General features: G+C 41.7%; 2 protein-coding genes across 6 annotated transcripts in view; both read left to right on the forward strand.

Annotated features, from left to right (window-relative positions):
• The first annotated feature begins 65 nt into the window (after positions 1 to 65).
• pex11a (peroxisomal biogenesis factor 11 alpha) lies at positions 66 to 4,815 on the forward strand. The gene is made up of 3 exons (XM_088641352.1): positions 66 to 424; positions 1,653 to 1,768; positions 2,650 to 4,815. The coding sequence occupies exons 1-3, from the start codon at positions 369 to 371 to the stop codon at positions 3,216 to 3,218; spliced, it is 741 nt and encodes a 246-aa protein (XP_088497478.1). The 5' UTR covers positions 66 to 368; the 3' UTR covers positions 3,219 to 4,815.
• A 2,189-nt stretch (positions 4,816 to 7,004) lies between these two features.
• Positions 7,005 to 19,685, forward strand: part of plin1 (perilipin 1) — a 35,183-nt gene continuing 22,502 nt past the window's right edge. For 4 of the 5 annotated variants that reach the window (XR_015940393.1, XM_088641348.1, XM_088641350.1 and 1 more), the window contains exons 1-6: positions 7,005 to 7,158; positions 7,881 to 7,939; positions 8,343 to 8,541; positions 8,760 to 8,828; positions 12,620 to 12,702; positions 13,171 to 13,435. Coding sequence is in view for 4 of the 5 variants with exons in the window: in XM_088641348.1 (XP_088497474.1) it covers positions 7,895 to 7,939; positions 8,343 to 8,541; positions 8,760 to 8,828; positions 12,620 to 12,702; positions 13,171 to 13,435 (661 nt within the window). In the remaining variant the exon portion in view is untranslated. The remainder of the gene's footprint in view (positions 7,159 to 7,880; positions 7,940 to 8,342; positions 8,542 to 8,759; positions 8,829 to 12,619; positions 12,703 to 13,170; positions 13,436 to 19,685) is intronic. The other variant, XM_088641349.1, reaches the window with a different exon arrangement.

Below are 19,685 nucleotides of genomic sequence, written 5' to 3' on the forward strand. Positions count from 1 at the left end.
TTACACGAGCCGTGTTTGCGGACGAGCGTGGCTGATGCACAATGACCTTTGTTTCCCACGGGTCTGTGTGAAAGGGAGCCTAGGATCTCCTCACGTCAGTGGGGCTCCATAAATAAAGGTCTGGCAGCGCTTACCTCAGCTGTGTAACTTCTTCAGTTTTGTATAAGAGAAAAAAAAGCATTTAAAAAAACGGGCTCCTTCGTTAAACCCGGCAGGCGTTAAATAATAGTTACCGCTGCCGTCCGTTTTCCTGGACTTGCAGGCTCTGCTGAATGTTACATCACACGACCATATTGTAAAACAAAAGTACCTCGTTCCATTAGCGGTGCCTTACAGGTTCAATTTATTAATCTTGAGAAACATTTATAATGGAACATTTCATAAACTTCACTAACCAAAGCCAGGGAAGGGACCGGATTTTCAGGTAAGTTGTTCGATTATAGTATTACTACCTGTAGTTGTATTACAACCTGCAGTGTCTTGTTGAGGAACTGAAGTCACATATGTCCCCAAACAGACACTCAAAGTAGTAAGATCGCATCTTAATTATAATGTAGAATTAAAGCGTGCGTTTCATAAACGGTGAACAGAATGTCTTTTTGCCTGGCTGTTATTAAAAGACGTGTTTAATATCATATTTAAGTGGAAGGAGTTGGTATGACACCTGTTGTCGAACTGAATAAAGCAAAATCAAATCAAATAAGAGCGTGCAAAATAAAAAAAAATGGGATCTTTGTCAAAGATTCTTTCGCTTAAGGGATTGGTGAAATAGTTTTTAAGTTACGTAGTCGATTTAAATCATGTACAGAAATGCGATCTCGCCCGACTTTCCCACTAGGAGTAGGATGATCTAGAATTCTTATTCGTTCAAATTAAAACGGAGAGAGATGATCGACAATCGGCGTGCTCCACAATATTATCACCATGTTTTGGTTTATTTTTAATCACTGTGTGTATTGCTGGTTGACCAATTCAGCGTTTATTTTTTCCCGCATGAACGCAGGTACATAAAGATGTAGTTTCTTTCTCTTTTTTACTAAGAAATCTAGCAGTGGATACAAGTTTTCTTTTTCCAGAATCCCCAATAAAAATGCTGGTGTAGCAATATCAAGAACAGGATGATGTTACTTGGAGGTTTAAATTTGTATTGTATTTTCATTTCTCATCTTATAGAGCACATTTTGCCGCTTGTTGTAAATTTCAGCTCATAAAGAATTAATATCTACACGATCAAAGCCTGTTTCAATACTTTTAAACAATATATTTAAACATCAGAAATACAAAAAAGGAGACAATATTGAAACGGTTACAGAAATAGACGCTTCACAGCCAGGGGAATTCACAAGGATAAAAGCTGAAAATTAAGGTTTTTACACATTTCCAGTATATGTCTTGCCTTTTGATTCTTTAAATTTCTAATAGAATTTAAATTAAAAAAAAGGAATTCTACCTTATAAGCATTAATAGAGGGAGCAGTATTAGACCATTTACTTTTGTGGATGAAGTATTTTGCCAAAATAATGAGCAGCTTAATAATAAAAACAAATCCTTTATCCCAATCAGGTCTAACAAAATAGAAAATAATATCAAACTCTGTTTCAGTACTCCTGCTGGAAGACACTCTTGAAAGTGCAGTATGTGCTTCCTTTCAGAGCTACGCAGTACGCATGCGCCTTGCTGAAGTATTTGATACGAAATAAGGCCGCGAGGGCAGAATTGGCAAGAAAGCTGGACAACCTGGAAACGAACATGAGCGCAGGGAGGAAATGTAAGTACCTGCTCCTGTGACAAACACACCCAGCAGTCAAGTGCTTCTGAATAAAGCAGCTATAAATTACAAATGGGGGTTGCAGGTTCTGACTGATTTACTTTGCATGTGGATCATATATTTCCATTGTGTTGGGGTGCTGTGTGCTCTTCCATTGTGTGCTTCTCAAAGGAGTTGCACATACAGCACCGGGGATTGGAGTCTTCCTGTCGCCCCACATACCAGGCAGTGCTCAAAGACTACCGCGATAAAGGATACCCCTAATCTTGGAGGGGTGGAGGGGGGTTTGTCTTTAATCTGTCTTTGAGCAGTGTGTTCCTTCTGGTTTCTTGAACCTTCACATCTCTGCATAATAAAGGAACCTCCACCAGTAGCAGGTGGCTGGTGTTTCAGAGCTGTGACTCGCTGTCCACGCGGGCGGACCAATTTCGAACTGCTTCTCCCAGTCCAGCATGGCGGGGGAGCCCCAGTCTGTCCCGGCAAGCAGCAGGGCATGGTATTGTATACCCTTGACGAGCTGCCCTTCGATCACAGACACAGACATGACCCCACTCACACCAGGTTCAGTTCTTCCAGAGGCCAGTTAAACTACCAGCGTGTTTGTGGGGGGGGGGATTGCAAACACTGGCAGAACATGCAAACTCCATGCAGATAGTGCCCCAAGTCCAGAATTGAACCCAGCACCCCAGAGCTGCAAGGCAGCAATGCTGACCACTGCAACGCTGCATAGCTCGGACGCACGACTGTCTTGTGTCATAACTGAAAAAGTGAACGTTCCATTTTAATCGGGGTTCGCCGCCTTTTCCTGAGCAAGACAACGGGAAAGAAGCCGTTTCTCACAGAACCCTCAGAGTTGTGCCTGCGCCTGCTTCCTCCTGCAGTGTTCAGGCTGGGGAACACCGTGAGCTCTGTGCATGCAGCCAGGCGGACTCTGCAGCTCTCCGATCCCGTCCTGCGCGCCTGCCTGGCCGTGGCCCACCTGAGCCGCGCGCTGTACTTCATCTGCGATAACCTGCTGTGGGCCAGGAGCCTCGGGTTCCTCCAGCACCTCGACAAGGAGCGCTGGGGCCTGCTCGCCTCGCGCTTCTACCTCGTCTCCCTGCTCCTGAACCTGGCGCGGGACCTGTACCAGATCTCCCGCATCATGGGACGCAGAGCCCGGGATAAGCAGGTCCAGGAGAAAATCAGCCGGCACCTCGGCAGCAACGGGGACGTGGCGTGCATCGTGGTCCCGAAGCTCGACGCCTTTCTGCTGCTCCTCTGCGAGAGCCTCCGGAGCCACCCCCCCCTGCTCCTGGACACGGTGAAGAACGTCTGCGACCTCTTCATCCCAATGGACAGCCTCCGCATATACAAGACCAACCCGGGGGTGGTGGGGTTTTGCGGGCTGGCCTCCTCGGTTTTGGGAATACTCTCAGTCCTGCAGCCGAGCTTGAAAGTGAAACCGTAGCTGAGCGCCGGCGGAGGGGACAAGGTGGCTGATGGTACGAGAGAGATTGCCGAGCGCTTTGGTGCTGCGGCTTGAGCTGCAGAGGTTTATGGGTAGTGATCACTAACAATCCTAATGCTGTGTGCTGACTTTCTGTAGTCGGGGGGTGCTGATCTTGCTCCATAGGGGGTATTACTCCTTCACTGGCAGGGAGCAAATTAGCACCTGTTCGCAAGAGGAAACTGTGCTGCCAGTGCAAGTGTGGGGTTTTCCCTTATATAAAGGAGGTTAAGCATAAAAAGAGAGGATTACGAATTCGATCTGGAAAAGAATACTAATGTCAAACTAATTTCAGTTTCTGATTATTTATAATTTTTGAAAGGGATGCACGTCTGGGAGATTGTAATGAGAGGACCACAGGGCGACAGAACACTTCACTTAGTATGAGGAGAAGAACTATCTACTCTGTGCTGTTGAAAATTCTGCTGTCTGCTTAATTGAAACAACATCACATTCATAAGTGAAAGAAAGAATTCAAAGATTAAGTTTAATGACAATATTTTCTTGAAAATATGATTATTCCATAAAGCAAATATCTTTCAATCCACTACCTGGTATGATGTTGGCTAAATCAAGGAAGCACTGTATTTTTTCTACCTACTTACAGAGACTTGTCTGTGTTAATGAGGTAGATATTGAATGCACACACCTGCTTCTACTGCCAGCTGTTAGTACTATTCCTACCTCACACCCATTTGGTACCAGAACTTGTTCTCTAGTTAAATTATTTCTTTCTAGTCATTCCTACAAATTATGTTAACCAATAGAAAAACTGTTCTTGATTAATAATATTGTAGCGCTTTCGGGTTCACGTGGGTATGCATCCACGCCGCTGACACCTCAAGTCAGCCCCCCACCGCTGGGGGCTCGAACCTGGGCCTCTGGAGTCAATCAACAGGGACCCAGCCAGCTGAGCTAAAGGGAGATCTCCCCTCAGCTCAGCGGCTGAGGTCCCTGCTATTCACAGGGAAGGGCGGTGACATCACTGCACTGGCAACCGGCTCGCACAACCTGTAATGTTGGCCATATGTGTTACAATATATAGAGTATGTTCAACTAAATTATATTGAGATCTAGCAAGCAGATACCATTGATTTGTATATGGTTGTGTTTAACAAAATTAACATTGAGAATGAAAAAGATTTACCTTCAAAATAACATATAAAGCCTTCCTTTTTATTGTAACAGTTGAGATTTTGTAGTTCTGAGAACTTTTTGTAAGTTCTCTGCAAACAGTCTTGAAGCTCTTGTTTTTGAAAAATTTAGAGTCGAGGCATCCCTTAAAACAAGGAAGTGTTAGAATCAACCCTTAGCCTTTATAAAAATTATAAAGTATAATTATGTGTATTGGGAAGTGCTGTAAGTCATACGATGACAAAAATAAACTGCACACTCACATGTAATAAATACATACTGTAGGGCTACAAATGTATTAAATGTTCATGATGGCACTTGTTTCTATGCTGTTTTTGATCTTTCTATATTAATAGAAATGGTACACTTTAATTCTACTGTACAACAGACCCTTTTGAAATAAACAATTACTTTTTTAATTTCACCAGGTTGAACATATTTAAATGTTTCTTTAATCAGAATAGAGCAAGATATTTGCCAAATGAAAATGGATGGATCAACAATTCTGTTTTGTTCTATTTCTGTTTAAACAGCTGTGACCCTTAGCAGAGATTAGCTTTGGTTTAAAGACAGCAGATCCTCATTTTAAAAGCTACTATATACTCTGTGATATTGTATCATCTTTATCTAGCATATCTTTTTCGAGTTTTAGAATTTTAGCTATAAAATAAGAAATAGCTGCTTTATGGATACATTTACAAAGCAACATTGACATCTTTTGAAACCGATGCCGTGGAGGATGCAAATAAAGGAGGAGAGCAGTTTCAAAGTCAGTTCCACTTGATTGAAGTCCAGACGCAGAAAGAATAAGCTGTTTATTGTAGATACTGTACCCGGCTTCGTTGTTAGGGGACTGGTCAATCCCGAGTTGCAGACAGAATGTCCTCTGTGACACCGAGCTTGTACGAATGTTTGACTCGGATTCAGGATTTCAAAATGATCCTTCAGGATTGCACAAAAAATCACCTTTCACCCAGATTGTTAGGATTTGCTCACAGACTACATGAGTAAAGAGAAATCTGGGGCTTATTGAAGAACAAAGACTAACACTGTAATTTGACATAGTTGTAACTGCACTGGTCATGAACCTAATGTTTTTCTGCCAACATACATTAATTGGCCAAAATGCTATGAATCCTTATTAAAATGGAGAGACTATAACAGGCAATCCACAGCTGGCTTGAGGAGCATGAAAAATATTTCCATAATCTTGGAAAGCCTGAAGAATCCCTCCATCTCAATTAAATTGAAAATAGTTCAAGTAGGTGGCTGCATCAGCTTGCGTAAGCTGCAAAGGAACAGGTAACAGGTTTATTCCATGCTGAAAAGAAGGGTGAGCCACACCTGAAGAAGGCTCCGAAGCCGAAACGTTGTTTCCTTTTCTTTTCTTTTCAGCATGGAATAAACCCGTTACAAAGTGAAAAATGGTGGAGCAATGCAGTTCGAACCCAAACATAGGAATTTCCCACACTGGATGGTGGTCTCTTTTTGTTGAGAAATCACTCTTGGTAAGAGCTATTTTAGCCCGAAGGTGAGAAGTCTCCCTTTGCTTCCGAGAACACCTGAACAGTCTCTGGAGATCTCTGGAGGTCCACAAACTCCTGCTGTAGGCCATTGCCTTCGTGAAGAGGATCCAGATAGACAAAGTGATAGGTTTGGATAACAGTGGCTCAAACCATTATTGGGTGGGAATTGCTAATATTTTGGCCAGTGGGTTAAGTTCTTGTTAGACTAACAAAACCTGCTTCAAATACATTAAGTCTTTATCATTCTGTTATGCTAAATTTAATTAATTTGTTACTACTATTGTAATCATTTTCTCTTAATTTATTACCCAACAATAACCCAACATACACTCTGCTTGAACAGGTAGGTCTGATAGCCAATTCTCCCCTGACTTCGAGCACTCACTATTTACTAAATTTACTATACACTATTGACTAAACTGAGACGTAGTAGAGCCAACGCGAAAAACAACATTGTTTGTCCCTAATTCATACCTTGTGTGTAGCAAAAAGTCTTACTTGGACCTAAACTACATCATAAAACACTTGCAAAAACCTTACCGAAAACTTTAGTCGTAGCCCAAATGTTAGATTGTAGAGCCACTCCGAACACTAGGCTCTTCTAAACGCGTAATCGGGAATGTGCAATTATGTTTTAATTAGAAAGCACAGTGCACTATCAGTTCTTCACAAACTGAGTATACCATGTCAAATCTGAATAGTATTTTCGCGGTTTTCCTATGGTTTCTATTATACCATTAATTAACTGTATTTACGTTTTCCCGGGTTTCCCACTTGTCGTAGTGAGCATTAACCATAACTCTGGGTTTTAGGTGTTTAATCCTGGTATCGCTGCGATTTGCCGTCGTATGTATATATAATAAAAACTTTAATCACTATTTAGAAATGACATTCCGAGTTGTACAGTTTTGGCATCATAGCCACTGAATTGTAGACAGAGACACTGTCCCAATTCCTAAGTAAGCTAAGGGTTTTAGGAAAATGTTCTAGAGAAGAGAAAAAAAAACGTGATGTCCTTAATGCATGAGTTATTTGAGCATCACACATTAAGTCATTACATCTCTACGAGCCTTTAAAAACCCCTGCTTTCCAGCGCGGAGGAAGTGCTGGACAGGTCTGGACCGATGTGGGCGGGGAATGACAGCTGGTACAGTATCTGTTTGCCCGAGGCACGTCCGCTCAGTCCTTTCCCCATAGGAGCCAAGTGGCGGACGCAGTGAGCGCTGCGCCTTCAGGCTAGAGTGAGTATTACTACAGCACCGGCCGGGGAGCATCAGGGCTGCACCGCTGTATTGACAGATAACGTTTTCGGGATTCCGAGGGCACAAATGAAGCTGATGCCAAGCCCTTCCATGTGCCACCAAGTTCGCCACTTAAAAATGCGTAGTTGTGGTGCTTGATTTCGCAAGTGTTTACTGCGGGTTTGGCTTAGAAGTTTTACGTAGTTGCAACACCAGTGAAACTGGTCGAAATTCGGAGCCACGCAAAACGGCATTTTTACAGCACTCAGCAGGAGGGGTACAATGAAGAAAAATATCTTAATTGTACCATGTTTATACGTTTTTTTCGACTACGGACTGAAACAAAATCTGTTAATGCAAGCCGTGTGTATCATACGGGTATTTTAGCTTCATGAGCGGTGCAGTGTTAGTATGAGATTATTTGCTTTTTGTAATTCTTCTTTTCATTCATGATATTAGATGTGGCACGGCTCTGTTTTCCAAATTAAAGTCTTCTTTCAGTTGTTTACTTTTCTTGACCCTCTTGCCTGGAATATGACTGATACGAAGTTGTTGGTTGCGAGTGTTAGTTTGTGGGCTAATCTATTTGAAACGGTTAATCTGGGAAACTTCACTCTGGGAGCTCATTTTCGGAGACGATCTGGCAGATACCTTGATTGTTACCCTGACAGTTTATCTCTTGACTGTTCACTGGAGAATCCAGCTTCTGTTTCTATTGACAGGCTGAACTTCCACAATGGCTACAGAGAAGACAGTCCCTGCTCCACCTGAGAGCACAGAGGTACAGAAAAGCATTCTGAAAAAATCGTTTTTTGTTTTCACTGAATACACCAAAAATACTAAAACAATGACTGCCTTTGGAATGATGACTGAATGCAAATACTTTACAAATACAGCAAGTACAAATACTGCCAGATCTTCCTAACTTCTCCTTCACAAAAGTAATAGTCCGTTTGTGAAAAGTTAGGGTTGCTCGTTAGCTTCCTATGAAGTCCTTTAAGGAGCACTGCTGCCTGTTAAAAAGCACACATGAAATTAAAATGTTTAAAGGAGAAATTGATTTTCGTGTGCCAAGGAGGTAACTTCTAAATTATTCTGCTTCGATGATGAAAACAATACGAAAGGAAAAGGGGAAAAGGGAAACTGTTCAGGGCAGTGACTGCTGGCTCTGACCCCCCCCGCAGGAGAGCGTGCTGGCCCGGCTCCTGGCCCTGCCGGTGGTCGACGGCACGTTCGCTGTCATCGAGAGGGCCTACAGCAGCACCAAGCACGTGCACCCTGTCGTCTGCTCCGTCTGCGAAGTGTACGAGACAGGCGCCAAGGTGGCCACCAGCCTGGCCGTGCTGAGCATCCAGCCTGCCATCCACAGACTGGAGCCACAGAGTGAGTACGCCTTCACCCCGTGGATCTCCAGTTTCCACTGTGCGCCCGCTACGCTAGACTACGATAAGTGCAATGGAACAAGTAAAGGTTTATTCCAAGATGAAAAGAGAGGAAAAGAAACACAACGTTTCAGGTGTGGAGCCTTCTTCGGGTGTAGAAGAAGCACCCCTGAAGAAGGCTCCACAGTTGAACCTTTGTTTCTTTCCTTCTCTTTTCAGCATGGAATAAACCTTTACTTGTTCCATTGCAGCCTACGCCTGCTGAGGCAGCTGCCCACTTGAGCTACGGTAAATGCAGTTTATAATGAACGTTCAGGATGGAGGACACAGCCGAGTTCGATCAGCCTCAGCTGTCAGTAATTTGCCATCAGTTCTGATGTAACTTCTTCACTTAAACATTAAAAATGATGTAATCCCCTTCTCTCCCTCGCATAACTCTATCGCATCCCTCCTTCAGCTCGTCGCCACCTCTGCAACTGCCCCTTGGTCTCTCCTCTCGCTCCCAGCCTCCTCGTCAGGCCAGGAGGTCAGCCCTCAGCCAAGGGGTTAAGTCAAATTTTATTGTGACCGGTGCACTCCATAAACCTTTCAGTATGCTGAATTCCTGGCTGCTGTTATTCCTAGTGAATTAGTTGCAGGGCAGTAGTCTGTATTGATAAGGGCAGTACCTTTCTTCCTTGTTTTTGTTGCCATGTGAAACAATTGTAGAGATGTGAAGTGTGTATTCAAGGCTACAAGCACACAGTCAGACAGCCACTGGCAGGTTATTGGTCTGTGCTGGGATTCCAGAGAGTTAATTCAAACTTTATTAATGACACCAGGGGAGATTTGTCCAACACAACATGACCATCACCACCAAAAAAAGAGGTCAGGACAAAACAAAATGTCAGGAACATGTCCTGTGAAAGCTGTGATTAAAATTCATATTTTTATACATTATTTTAAAGTGTAATTGCAGAGGGGAGCAACAATTACGCAGATGCAGTACCAGCTGAAAATGTTAACAGCCCTGCTTTCAGAGCTCCAGTTCTGTTGATTTTAGAAATTTTAGAAAGCTGAAAGGTAAAGCTAAGTTATTTTAGAAAGCTGAAAAACACGCTCTGAAAGAAATGAATTAAAAAATAAACTTAGAATGAGTTTCTCAACATGATATTTACACTTTTTTAAGTTTGAAAGCAGTATAAGTTTTTTTTGTTTTCAGTAAAAATTTTGTTTTGGAAGTTTCCATGTCAGCAACGGCCCACGCAGTAGTCTGTTGACTTGTGCTGCCGTCTCACAGCTCTTGGATCATGCTATTTCTGAGTTATCTCTCTTTGTTGTGTGGATTATTAATAGGTCCTCAAATTTCCTTCCACTTGATTAGTTGTGATTGGCTGTTATTACTGGTCCCTCACCCTCTGGTCCTGTGATCAGAGGACCAGAGGAGACGGGGGGAGACTATCCACCTGTCTGGAGAATGCCTCTTGTCCACTCAGTTCTGCCTTGTGCCCTTGTGTTTGTGGGATAAGCTCTGCCTGGCCTGAGCTTCTCTAGCATTACCGACTTTGTGATCGTGGAATAACATGTGCTCCTGCCAGTGTGCTAATAAACCTACCATTCATAGAGCAGCAGCAGCTCTGCGCAGGAATGGGTTAAATGTCAGTGTTATTACTCATTTGTGGATGCAAAAGACCCCCACTTTAGAAAAAAATAAAGTTTCAGTTGGTTACAGACCAACACTCCCAAACTGTTAAACGGCCAAACATTTACAATGCTTTTCATATTTAAAGTTTTACAGCTCTTCTTTTTACATATCACCCAACTTTTTGTTTAAATGTACCCGGGCACAGCTCTGTGTACACCATTTTGGCATTACAATTGACTTTGAATGACACATTGATCTAAACATGTGCGTAAGCATTTATTAATTTTCCATTCTGTCTTGCTTAAGTAAAATCCCAGACTGGTTACACTATTACTCAATAAAAGTGCATTGTTTTCTTTTCCATTTTTTTTGCCTTGGCTGATCATTGCCAATGTCTAGACAGAACCGCCCAGGCTACCCAAGACTTACTGCAACTGCGTGTGACAGTAAATACATGAGATGCACTTCTCTCAGGATTCAGTTCCAGGCAGCAGGGCACTAAGACTCAAGGTCAGGGCAAGCCTAGGGGAGAGACGGGCGTTGTCTGAGAGCCTGTGATGATGTGGAAGGTTGTGGATAGAGAGCTTTGATTACTAAAGGAAATTGAAAATAATTGGTTATTTTGCCCTAACCTAACCCTTGATTGGACCACATCAGAACTGATCAGATAGACAGAACAGCGGAAATCTGTTATTTCAGTTTATCTTCAGATCTATGTACAAAAGAGAATCTGGAAACAGGCTACCAACCTGGACTGATTTCAACCGGTCCAAGCTGACACACAAATAGACCTGATCACCTGTCAAATAAACGGGACAAACCAGAAAGACACGAGAATAGGACAAATCTGTAGTTTCAAAATGGTTTGGTCTATGTTCAAGCTTTGCAACTTACAGAAGGTTGAAAAGTTTGTACAGATATATGAAACTTATTTTTACCGGACCTGCTCAGAAATTGTTAAAGGTAAAAATGTATTATTTTTTTAAGAGGTTTATTTGCATACAATTTACATTTTAGAATTCCTCAAATTATTTTTGCACCTCAGATTTTAATATTGTTTTTTAATATCCTATTTTAATATTGTAAAACATTACAATAATAACACATAAGGACACATCCAAATGCTTTCAGAACTGATCAAGCATATAGTTGCAACATGAAAATTAAATTTTCTTTGCTTGTTTTGCAAAATAAGAAGTTAATATTTAGCAAGCTGTGTGGTGATGTGCTTTTTCTCCCCCTGTGTCCTTTTTGTGCTGCTTCCCTGATTCCCTGATTTCAATAAGTCTTTGCCAGCTTGTACAAACGTGCCTCTGGAAGCTGTTGAAAGAAAAGAACAGAGAAAGAGAGATTTAGGCACTAAGAACTTTCAGCTTCTCCTTAATGGCCCTGAATAAAAGACATCAGAGCAAATTTGTTCCATTTTAATGGTAATTTAAGTTTTCTTAAAACTCCATGTCTATATATTTTTGTAGCACATAGTGTAACCAACAACTTACTGTAGGAAGAACTTTAAGAACATCAGGAGCATAATGTACGTGATGTTGTATACAGGGGCAGTTTCAGGTTGAGTAATTTTACCTAAGATCTAAAGTCCACATTGAACAGCTGAATTTTACACTTATGCTTCTTATATTGTTGCATCAAACATCTTGTGACATTTGCTGTGATCAACAGAGCTACAGATGGCAAAGTAGTTTATAGAAGCTGGATCTGCCTCATTGTGATACTTCAGATGTGAGTGGATGATATTCTAAGGTTCATTAGTTACCAGAAAAAAATAAGCGGGATAACTCATCTGGCATCCTTTTGTGTACAACACTTCTGAGGCTCTTATTGTCCTACTTACAGTATGTGACCCTTTTAAAATAAAAGACTGTCAACATTAGCTTCTTACACCTAAAGACATGGATCCTGACCTACTTGGCTTATCAGATGTGATATATCCAGTTTATGAATGGAGTTTCTAACAGAAGTTCAGGAGGAAGGTTAGATCCCAATCTCGCACACTTCCACTTACCTACGTATATAAGTTTTCATGTATCTGACTCAAAAGCCCCCCCCCCTCCCCATTCTACACCCTTGCAGCTGCTCCCTGGCTCTTTCCTCACAATATTGAGGGGGATTTGGGCAGCCTGTCCTTATTAGGATCTAATCTACTGAACTGCTGAAATTCTACTTAAGTAAAAAATATGCAAATAACTCATGAAGCCATAACTTGGGACTGCAGTATAAGGTTTGGTGTTATGGTATATTTTCATGTTGTTTTCAGAATTTTCCTATAGCTTCATAATGTTTGTTCTATGCTTTAATTCCCAGTGGATAATAGTGTGCCTTTCCACACCTCTGTGCTTTACTGAGCTTCGACTGCAGTTCACTCTGACTTAAATAAAGTGGACCACTATAATGTTTCCCAGGCTGAATGCTGTCTGGTGACGTGGTTTTCTGGTTTTAGTTGTAGCTGTAAACAAACTGGCCTGTAAGGGATTGGATCGGCTGGAAGAGAACATCCCTGCCCTGCAGTATCCCCCAGACAAGGTAAGGATGCAGCCGTGCATTATTGTATTTGTTGACTTTTCCATCAGAGTGAAGACGGTCCTTCAGAGCTGAGGTGCAATTAATGGGTTGTAAATTAAATATCAATTTACATTTCCTGCTGTGCTAGGTTTTGGCTTTGTGTTCATCATTTATGAACTTTGCTCAGACCATTCCAAGGCGCGTGCACTTTAAAGTCTTCTGTCCAGATATAAATGAAAAGGCAAACTTTGATTAAAGCCAGGGATTTCACAATGTCGCTGTGATCCGAGACACTCCTCTCATTACAGCTGCTCTGCGTAAGTCTATGAAATTGGTGAAAGTAGGCCGAGGGGTGGTATTGCATGGTCTGAGGTTATTTGTGTGGTGTAATCTTCTAAAAGATGTGTCCCTCAGGCTTTGCCCTGGGTTCAGAGCACAAGCCTTGCTGTTCCCCTGCAAACAGCCCACCTTTCCCGGCCTCTCCCACAGCTCGCGTCCAGCATCGCGGAAGTGATCTCATCCACAGTAACGGTGGCAAAGGACAGCATCACCAGCCCCATCGCCCGCACCTCGGACCGGGTGCTCAGCGTGGCGCTGGACAGCTACCAGCTGACCAGGAGCGCCCTGGGCGACACTGTGGACTACCTCCTCAGCAGCAGGCCCGCCCGGCTGGCCGCGGAAGGCGTGGACGTGTTCATAAGCGTGACGGAGAACCTGGTCGACTACATCCTCCCCCCGGCGCAGGACGAGAAAGGTCAGCAGTGATGCTACGCGGCGTCTTTGATGGAGCAGGGCTGTGGTATAGCTTGCGTCCAGTGCATGAGTTCGTAGCCAGTCTTTCTGTTATAGAGAGTAGCCATGGTAGAAATCCTCTTTCTTTCTGCATGAGCAGTGTCAGCCCTCGCTGAGGGTCAGTGCTGAGAAGCACATTTTGCGCTTGATGTAGCCTCCAAATTATACCTGTCGCCCTGCCTTTTGTGTTAAGGTAGCACAGCTCTGTGTGTACACTGTTTTGGCATTACTGTTGACTTTCTGTTTTTCTTTAATATTGAGTCTCTTGCAAAGAGTTTCCAAGGCAAATCATTTGGCTCCTCTCCCTTGGCAATGAAAGATGCCCCTTTGATCAGCAAAGTGGTGTTCTGGGAAGGGCATGTAGAGCAGAAGAATGTTTCAAGCGTGTTAAAACAAAACTCATTGCACGCTTTTAGGTATGCTGGATGGTAGTGTTGTTTTAGATGATAAAGGTTTTACAAAGACATTTCTAAAGCGGTGCCAAGGAGGGAAGCCAATCACAGGCTTTTTCTAAAAAAATCTAAAATCAATTTAAAGTCTGTGTGAAGATCAATACAAATATATTTTTACAGAGGTAGATATTCCCAAAAGTCACTGTGCTCTCAGCTTGGCAAAAGTAGGTGCATGGATCACAGAACCAGTCCATTAACAGAAAATAGACTAGCCAAACCTGAAAATGACAAAAACGTAAAATTCAGGTTGTTCATCACACATCAATGTTCAAAGCATAAACAGAAAAAATGCCAACACGTCAGTCACTTCAGTTCCTACAGTGCTACAAATCCATTTATAAGGTTTTTCATAGCATGTAAAAGAAAATTTGATATTAGTGATTGTACAGTATAAAACTTCCTTTCTTTAGTATATGCCTATTAGCTTGTCTTAAACACTGTTATAATGCCAGGTTCATCACTAGAGGGCAGTCTGGCCCTATTATTTCCATGTACAATAGACTTGCTAAATTTAAACTCAACCTGTTAAATTAGTTTTAGGTTAAATAAACTGAAACCTCCACTAGATGTGGCTGTCGTACAATAAAATGTACTGCATTTAACAATTCAGTGTTCTGCTTAGAGTAAAACAAATATTCTAAAGACAAATCCTGTTGTTTTTGTAAGATGAAAATGGGGAACACCGTTTACAGTATTGTGACCACGATTATAAAGTTTTACAAGGAATAATGAGATTATGCACAATCTAGTTTCTCCAAAATTCTGGCTTAATTCTACTGCTGAAGTAACGTCTTACTTCTCCACTTGCTGTGTAAGCATGTGGGGGCTGAACTTCAAAAGCAGGTCCTCTTCCATCTGTGAAGCGCTTTGGGATCCAACAGGATGTAAATTACACTTACAAATTCAATTATTAATTCACTTATAATGCACCTGAAACTATAAAACGCAACATCAGTGAGTTTCAGTTTTAGGCCCTATGAAAATGCAAGGAATTGAACTAAGCCCTGGTTTCATTTTGTATCAATTGTTTTACATCAAGCTGATCATGGGTCCTAGCTGTTAGATTATATAGCTTGATCCACTGATGCAACCATTCCAAGACTTTCTCCTCTGCTTTTTTCTAACAAGTGTGACTCATAAAGACAAGGCACATAGACTCTGCCCGCAGAATCTGACTACACCGACACAATTATTATTCCTGTGGCCTCTCCCCCCCCACCCCAGCATAATTAATAAGCAACAGTGGTGAGGATATAAACACACAAAGACGGAGCTTCTGAATAAACATGAATTATTCTGAGCAATCTCTTTAGAACTGCCAAAAAATGAAAATACTCCTGGCATTCCTTTCATTAGACTGACGTATTTATTTTTATTAAATTTTTAAAAATGAGTCCGCTTTGATGGCAGCTTCGGAAAAGCAAGTTATTGCAGGAGCTGCAGCATCCATCTCCTTCAGCTGGCACGCTTCCTGTCATCTCGCTGGCTGATGTGATTCTTTCTGGAAAAAAAGTGCGAGGTACTTGGAAATTTTCTCAGAGATTGAGAAAGCTAAAGCAGCTATTTCACTTGGCCTTTGTGGCAGTCGGGCTGTTTTATGTGTTGTGCTGGAGAAGAACGTCTGCTGTGTTGCAGTCAAGAGGAGAATCGAGGTTGACTCTCTGTCTCTCAGCAGCCAGACCTGTCTGAAGGCTGGCCTCAATATTTCAGATCTCAGAGGCTCAGGGAGCTTGTGCCTGGTTCGTGTCTGGATGGAGGGAAGCAACTGAACTAGTATCAGATGAAAATACTAGATCAGCCAGAACAGTAGGCTGCAATATTCCTTCTCGATCAGAAGTTCCCGGTGTTAACTTTCTCAAGTGAACAGAATTGAACAAAATAGTTAACCATGGCCAAAATAAAAAAACAACACTTTGATCTCCCTGAAGCTGCCTGTCTTATTGTACGTTACAAGTTTGTACCTGCACTCCTCTCTGATTTCTCTGTAGCTCAGTACCTGAGACTGTCTCACTGGTCTGATTTCTAGAGACTAATCACACTTCATGATGGGCTTCAGAGTGCTGCCTTTGACCACCCTGGTTGTTGACTTTTATTCTGAATGTTCACATCCTTTCACATGCAACAGTGCCTCCTATTTTTCAGTTCTAATTGCAGCTTGTCTCTAATTGTGAGCTTGTCTCCAGCTATGAGCCTGGCCAGTACCTGGATGAGAGACCTCCTGGGAAAGCTAAGGTTGCTGCAGGAAGAGCTGTTAATGAGACCGGTAGGGGGTGCTCACACTGTTGTCTTTGTGGGTCCTGATGCCACTTGTACTGTAAAAAAAGGTGCAGTTCTCCTGAGAGGTCATGTGTGGAGAGCTTTCTGGTACACTTTGGCTGCTGTCGCATCATCTAGGTGGATGCAGCACATTGGTGGTGGAGGGGAGTCCCCATTACCTGTAAAGTGCTTTGAGTGGTGTGTCCAGGGAAGGTCTATATAACTGTTAGGAATTATTAATTAACACTTGCTGTTCCAGGTCTGTGTTCAATTGTTTAACTATTCCTGCCTCAGTTATCCTGTCTCATTCTTATGAATACAGGACGCCAGACCTTCCTTTCTGTCTTCTCAAGCCATCCAAAATGATCAGCTCCCTACCCCCACCTTGTACATTTTATCTTGTTTTAAAAGGGTGTCCCATATATCTCATCCACATGACCAGGCTAATGTACTGTACTATATATAAAGGAAGCAAGTAGTAATAGTTTCTTTTTTATTTTTCTCATTGTGTACTTGATCTTATTAAGAAATATCGCAAGGGACATATTTATAAGTGTTATAACACTATAACATGATTCTGGAAATATTGACAATACCTGAACAACAAAGGCATTTTGCAGTAAATGGTTGAAGATTCTGGACATACAGTATGAGCCACTTTCATAGCTCTTTATTCCTTGGTGTGCTTTACAGTGGTTCATAAAAAAATTGTTGTTTCAGTGCTCTGTGTTGCCATAGCTGAGAGGCTTAGATTATAGTGATAACAAACGTATTTTGTCTAAAAGGTAAGAAGCTATAGCAACATGCTTTGAATAAAACAATGAGTAGATAATGTGGCCATGAACTAGTATACACAATGATAATACCTTGTAAAGCTTAACACGATTTTAAGGGTGAAAGGTTTAAATAAATGATATTTTTTCCATCTTAAATGATACTGTATTTAATGATACAATGAAAGGCTAGAAACATCCACTGTCATGGTCTTTCACAATCAACAGCTGTTCACTGTCTCATTATTTTATTTTTTTCAGTGCATGTTCCCTTTGCATTTGTTACATCATATTGGTTTGGAATCTGGTAAACCTAGAAAAAAGTAAGACCTTCTGATATGTTTTTGTTTTGTATCTCTCCCTTTACAGTGAGCTAAACATGTCCTCTAAAAATACTCCCAATTAAAAATAGCATTTTTGAAAAAAAAACAACAACCTTTCTTTTCACAGGAAAAACAGCTCTCATGTGTGGGGGGAAAAATATTTTCTCCAAAAGGAAAGAGAAATTTCCTGTGATAATGAAATAATGTGGTTGGCAATGAGACATTTATGAATGAATACAGCTAGAATTCTCTAGAGGGGTTTGGATAATTTATCTCCTTTCTTGCAGCAGAGCATGCAGAAGACTTACTGTAGATCTACTAATCAGAAGCCTTTTTCTTCCTTATTGATCAGACTTAATAAAAATTTATGAAATGTTTTGCTAAGGGCAGAGAGAAGAAAAAAAAACTAGCCTTTATGGATGGTGGGTGTTTTGGTAATGCTTTATTCAAATGCCCTGTATGAAATGCATTACGTCCTTACTAAGAACAACTTATTGATGGGAGTTTGTATTTGCTGCTTACAACGTCTACGCTAGGCACCTATAATGAGCTAAAGGTAGCAAGCGATCCATCACGTGCTAAGTGTATGTCACTCATAAAGAACTAACAGATACATTATTATCTAAAATAAGGTGTTGGCAGTGTTTGCAGATTTGTTAAAGCCATGTAAAAAAATAGTTAAGATGAACCCTTCAGCCCAGCAAGGGAACAAATGCTTTGCTGTTTATTATATGATGTTAGGGGTCAACAACATCGGACAAGGAAACACCCCCCCTCATTGATCACTTCCAGCTTTCTCTGCTACAGGACATCTCCACTTTGGCAAAGGACAAAACAACTGTTCTGAAAGGCCCAGAAGGAGGTTAATCCACACCATAACCCTAACCAGATGCTGCATATAAGGCATCCATGTACTGAACCAGGCAGGCTGCTGTGGAAAAGAACACTGTGTTTCCAAAGGGGATGAACAGATAAATAGCAGCAAGTGGTGTTTACACAGAACCCGGCTGGGTTGCGCAAAAGATGTGGTCACTAAAAAGCAAAAACTAAAACTTGCGCACGTCTTTGAAAGCCTTGGTGTAAAGAAAAAGGTGTTTAGTGGGTTGTAAGGTGTTTTGAGGAGATATCTATCATTTTAAGATGAGTGTTATGGGGGGGGCAAGGGTTATATTAAATCTCATCCAAAAATACCAACGTCCTCTCCGTTCTCAGATCTAGCAAACAATCTTGCTAAAAGACTGAAATAAAAATCCCATTACAGCCTATCTAATTGGTTATATAACACGCACAATGTCTTTTCTGCAGGGAGCTCCGCTGATCCCCAAACTCCCATCAATCAAAAGCTGTAACAGTGGATTCATGGGGTAATTCTGTTCATCATACGACTGATGGGGATATTCTTAAACTCCCACTTACAGTATTTACAGTGTTCCATTCCATGCCTAGTTTCCAAATTTACAAAGCTCTTTCATGTATCAGCAAATATTTATATACTCATTCCTGTGCTAACATGCCTCTAGTTTGTACTTTTAAAACTTACTTTCAGAAAAGGGGAGGGAATTTGCCCGTGAAGAGGAAAATCACCCTATTTTGTAAAACTCATTCTTTCAGTTCGTTCCTCTGCCTTTTCCCTACACCATACCACCTGCATTACAACTCGCATAGTGTGCATTGTCATTACTGAACAAGTGTCTAACAGCCCCATTGCATGTTTAAATAGAAAATGGACAGGCAATAACAGAGGTTCTTATGTATTGGCTCACAAATCAAATTGAAATCATCAATGTGGCCTTACGCTGAAATTTCATTTGAAGCCCAGGCATTAGAATAAATGGATAGCTCTCCAGGAAACAAGCAATAAGATCGATTGAAGTCATTTGTCTTTATTACATTTCCTGTGAATGAATTTGTGCTCTCCTTCCATCATAGAGCAATCGATACTGGTGCCTGGTTAAATGAGCTATTCCTTAATGTGTCCAAGCAGAGCAGTCTAGTAGCGATCTCATTGCCTGTCACTGGGAAATGTTCCGGACATCCAGGATTGTAGATGTTTTTAATCAGCTCCCTTTTGTCTGCTTTTGAGCCTCTGAGATCCTTGAATGAAGCCCTGAGATGTAGCACAGAGAATGTTTCGGCTGTCTTGGCCTGGGAGCATGGCAGAGTACTGGGAGAGAGCAAGATAGGAAGTTAAATGGTGTAAATGTGAATGTCAATTTTGTGAATTCATGTTGAGAGCTGACTGATAGTTGCACTTAGAGATCTTTCATCACTCCGGCCCTAGCTATCATACGGGTGTTGCAGGCATTTTCAGTCACTGATGCAGGATTGCTTTAGTCCTACCTAATTAAGCCAATGTTGGGCTCCATCTGGATGCCTGCAAACAGATGTGGGAAGAAACCCAGAGCCCC

The sequence above is a fragment of the Lepisosteus platostomus genome, chromosome 7, assembly GCF_059453375.1.
Source record: "Lepisosteus platostomus isolate fLepPlt1 chromosome 7, fLepPlt1.hap1, whole genome shotgun sequence".
NCBI lineage: Eukaryota > Metazoa > Chordata > Actinopteri > Semionotiformes > Lepisosteidae > Lepisosteus > Lepisosteus platostomus.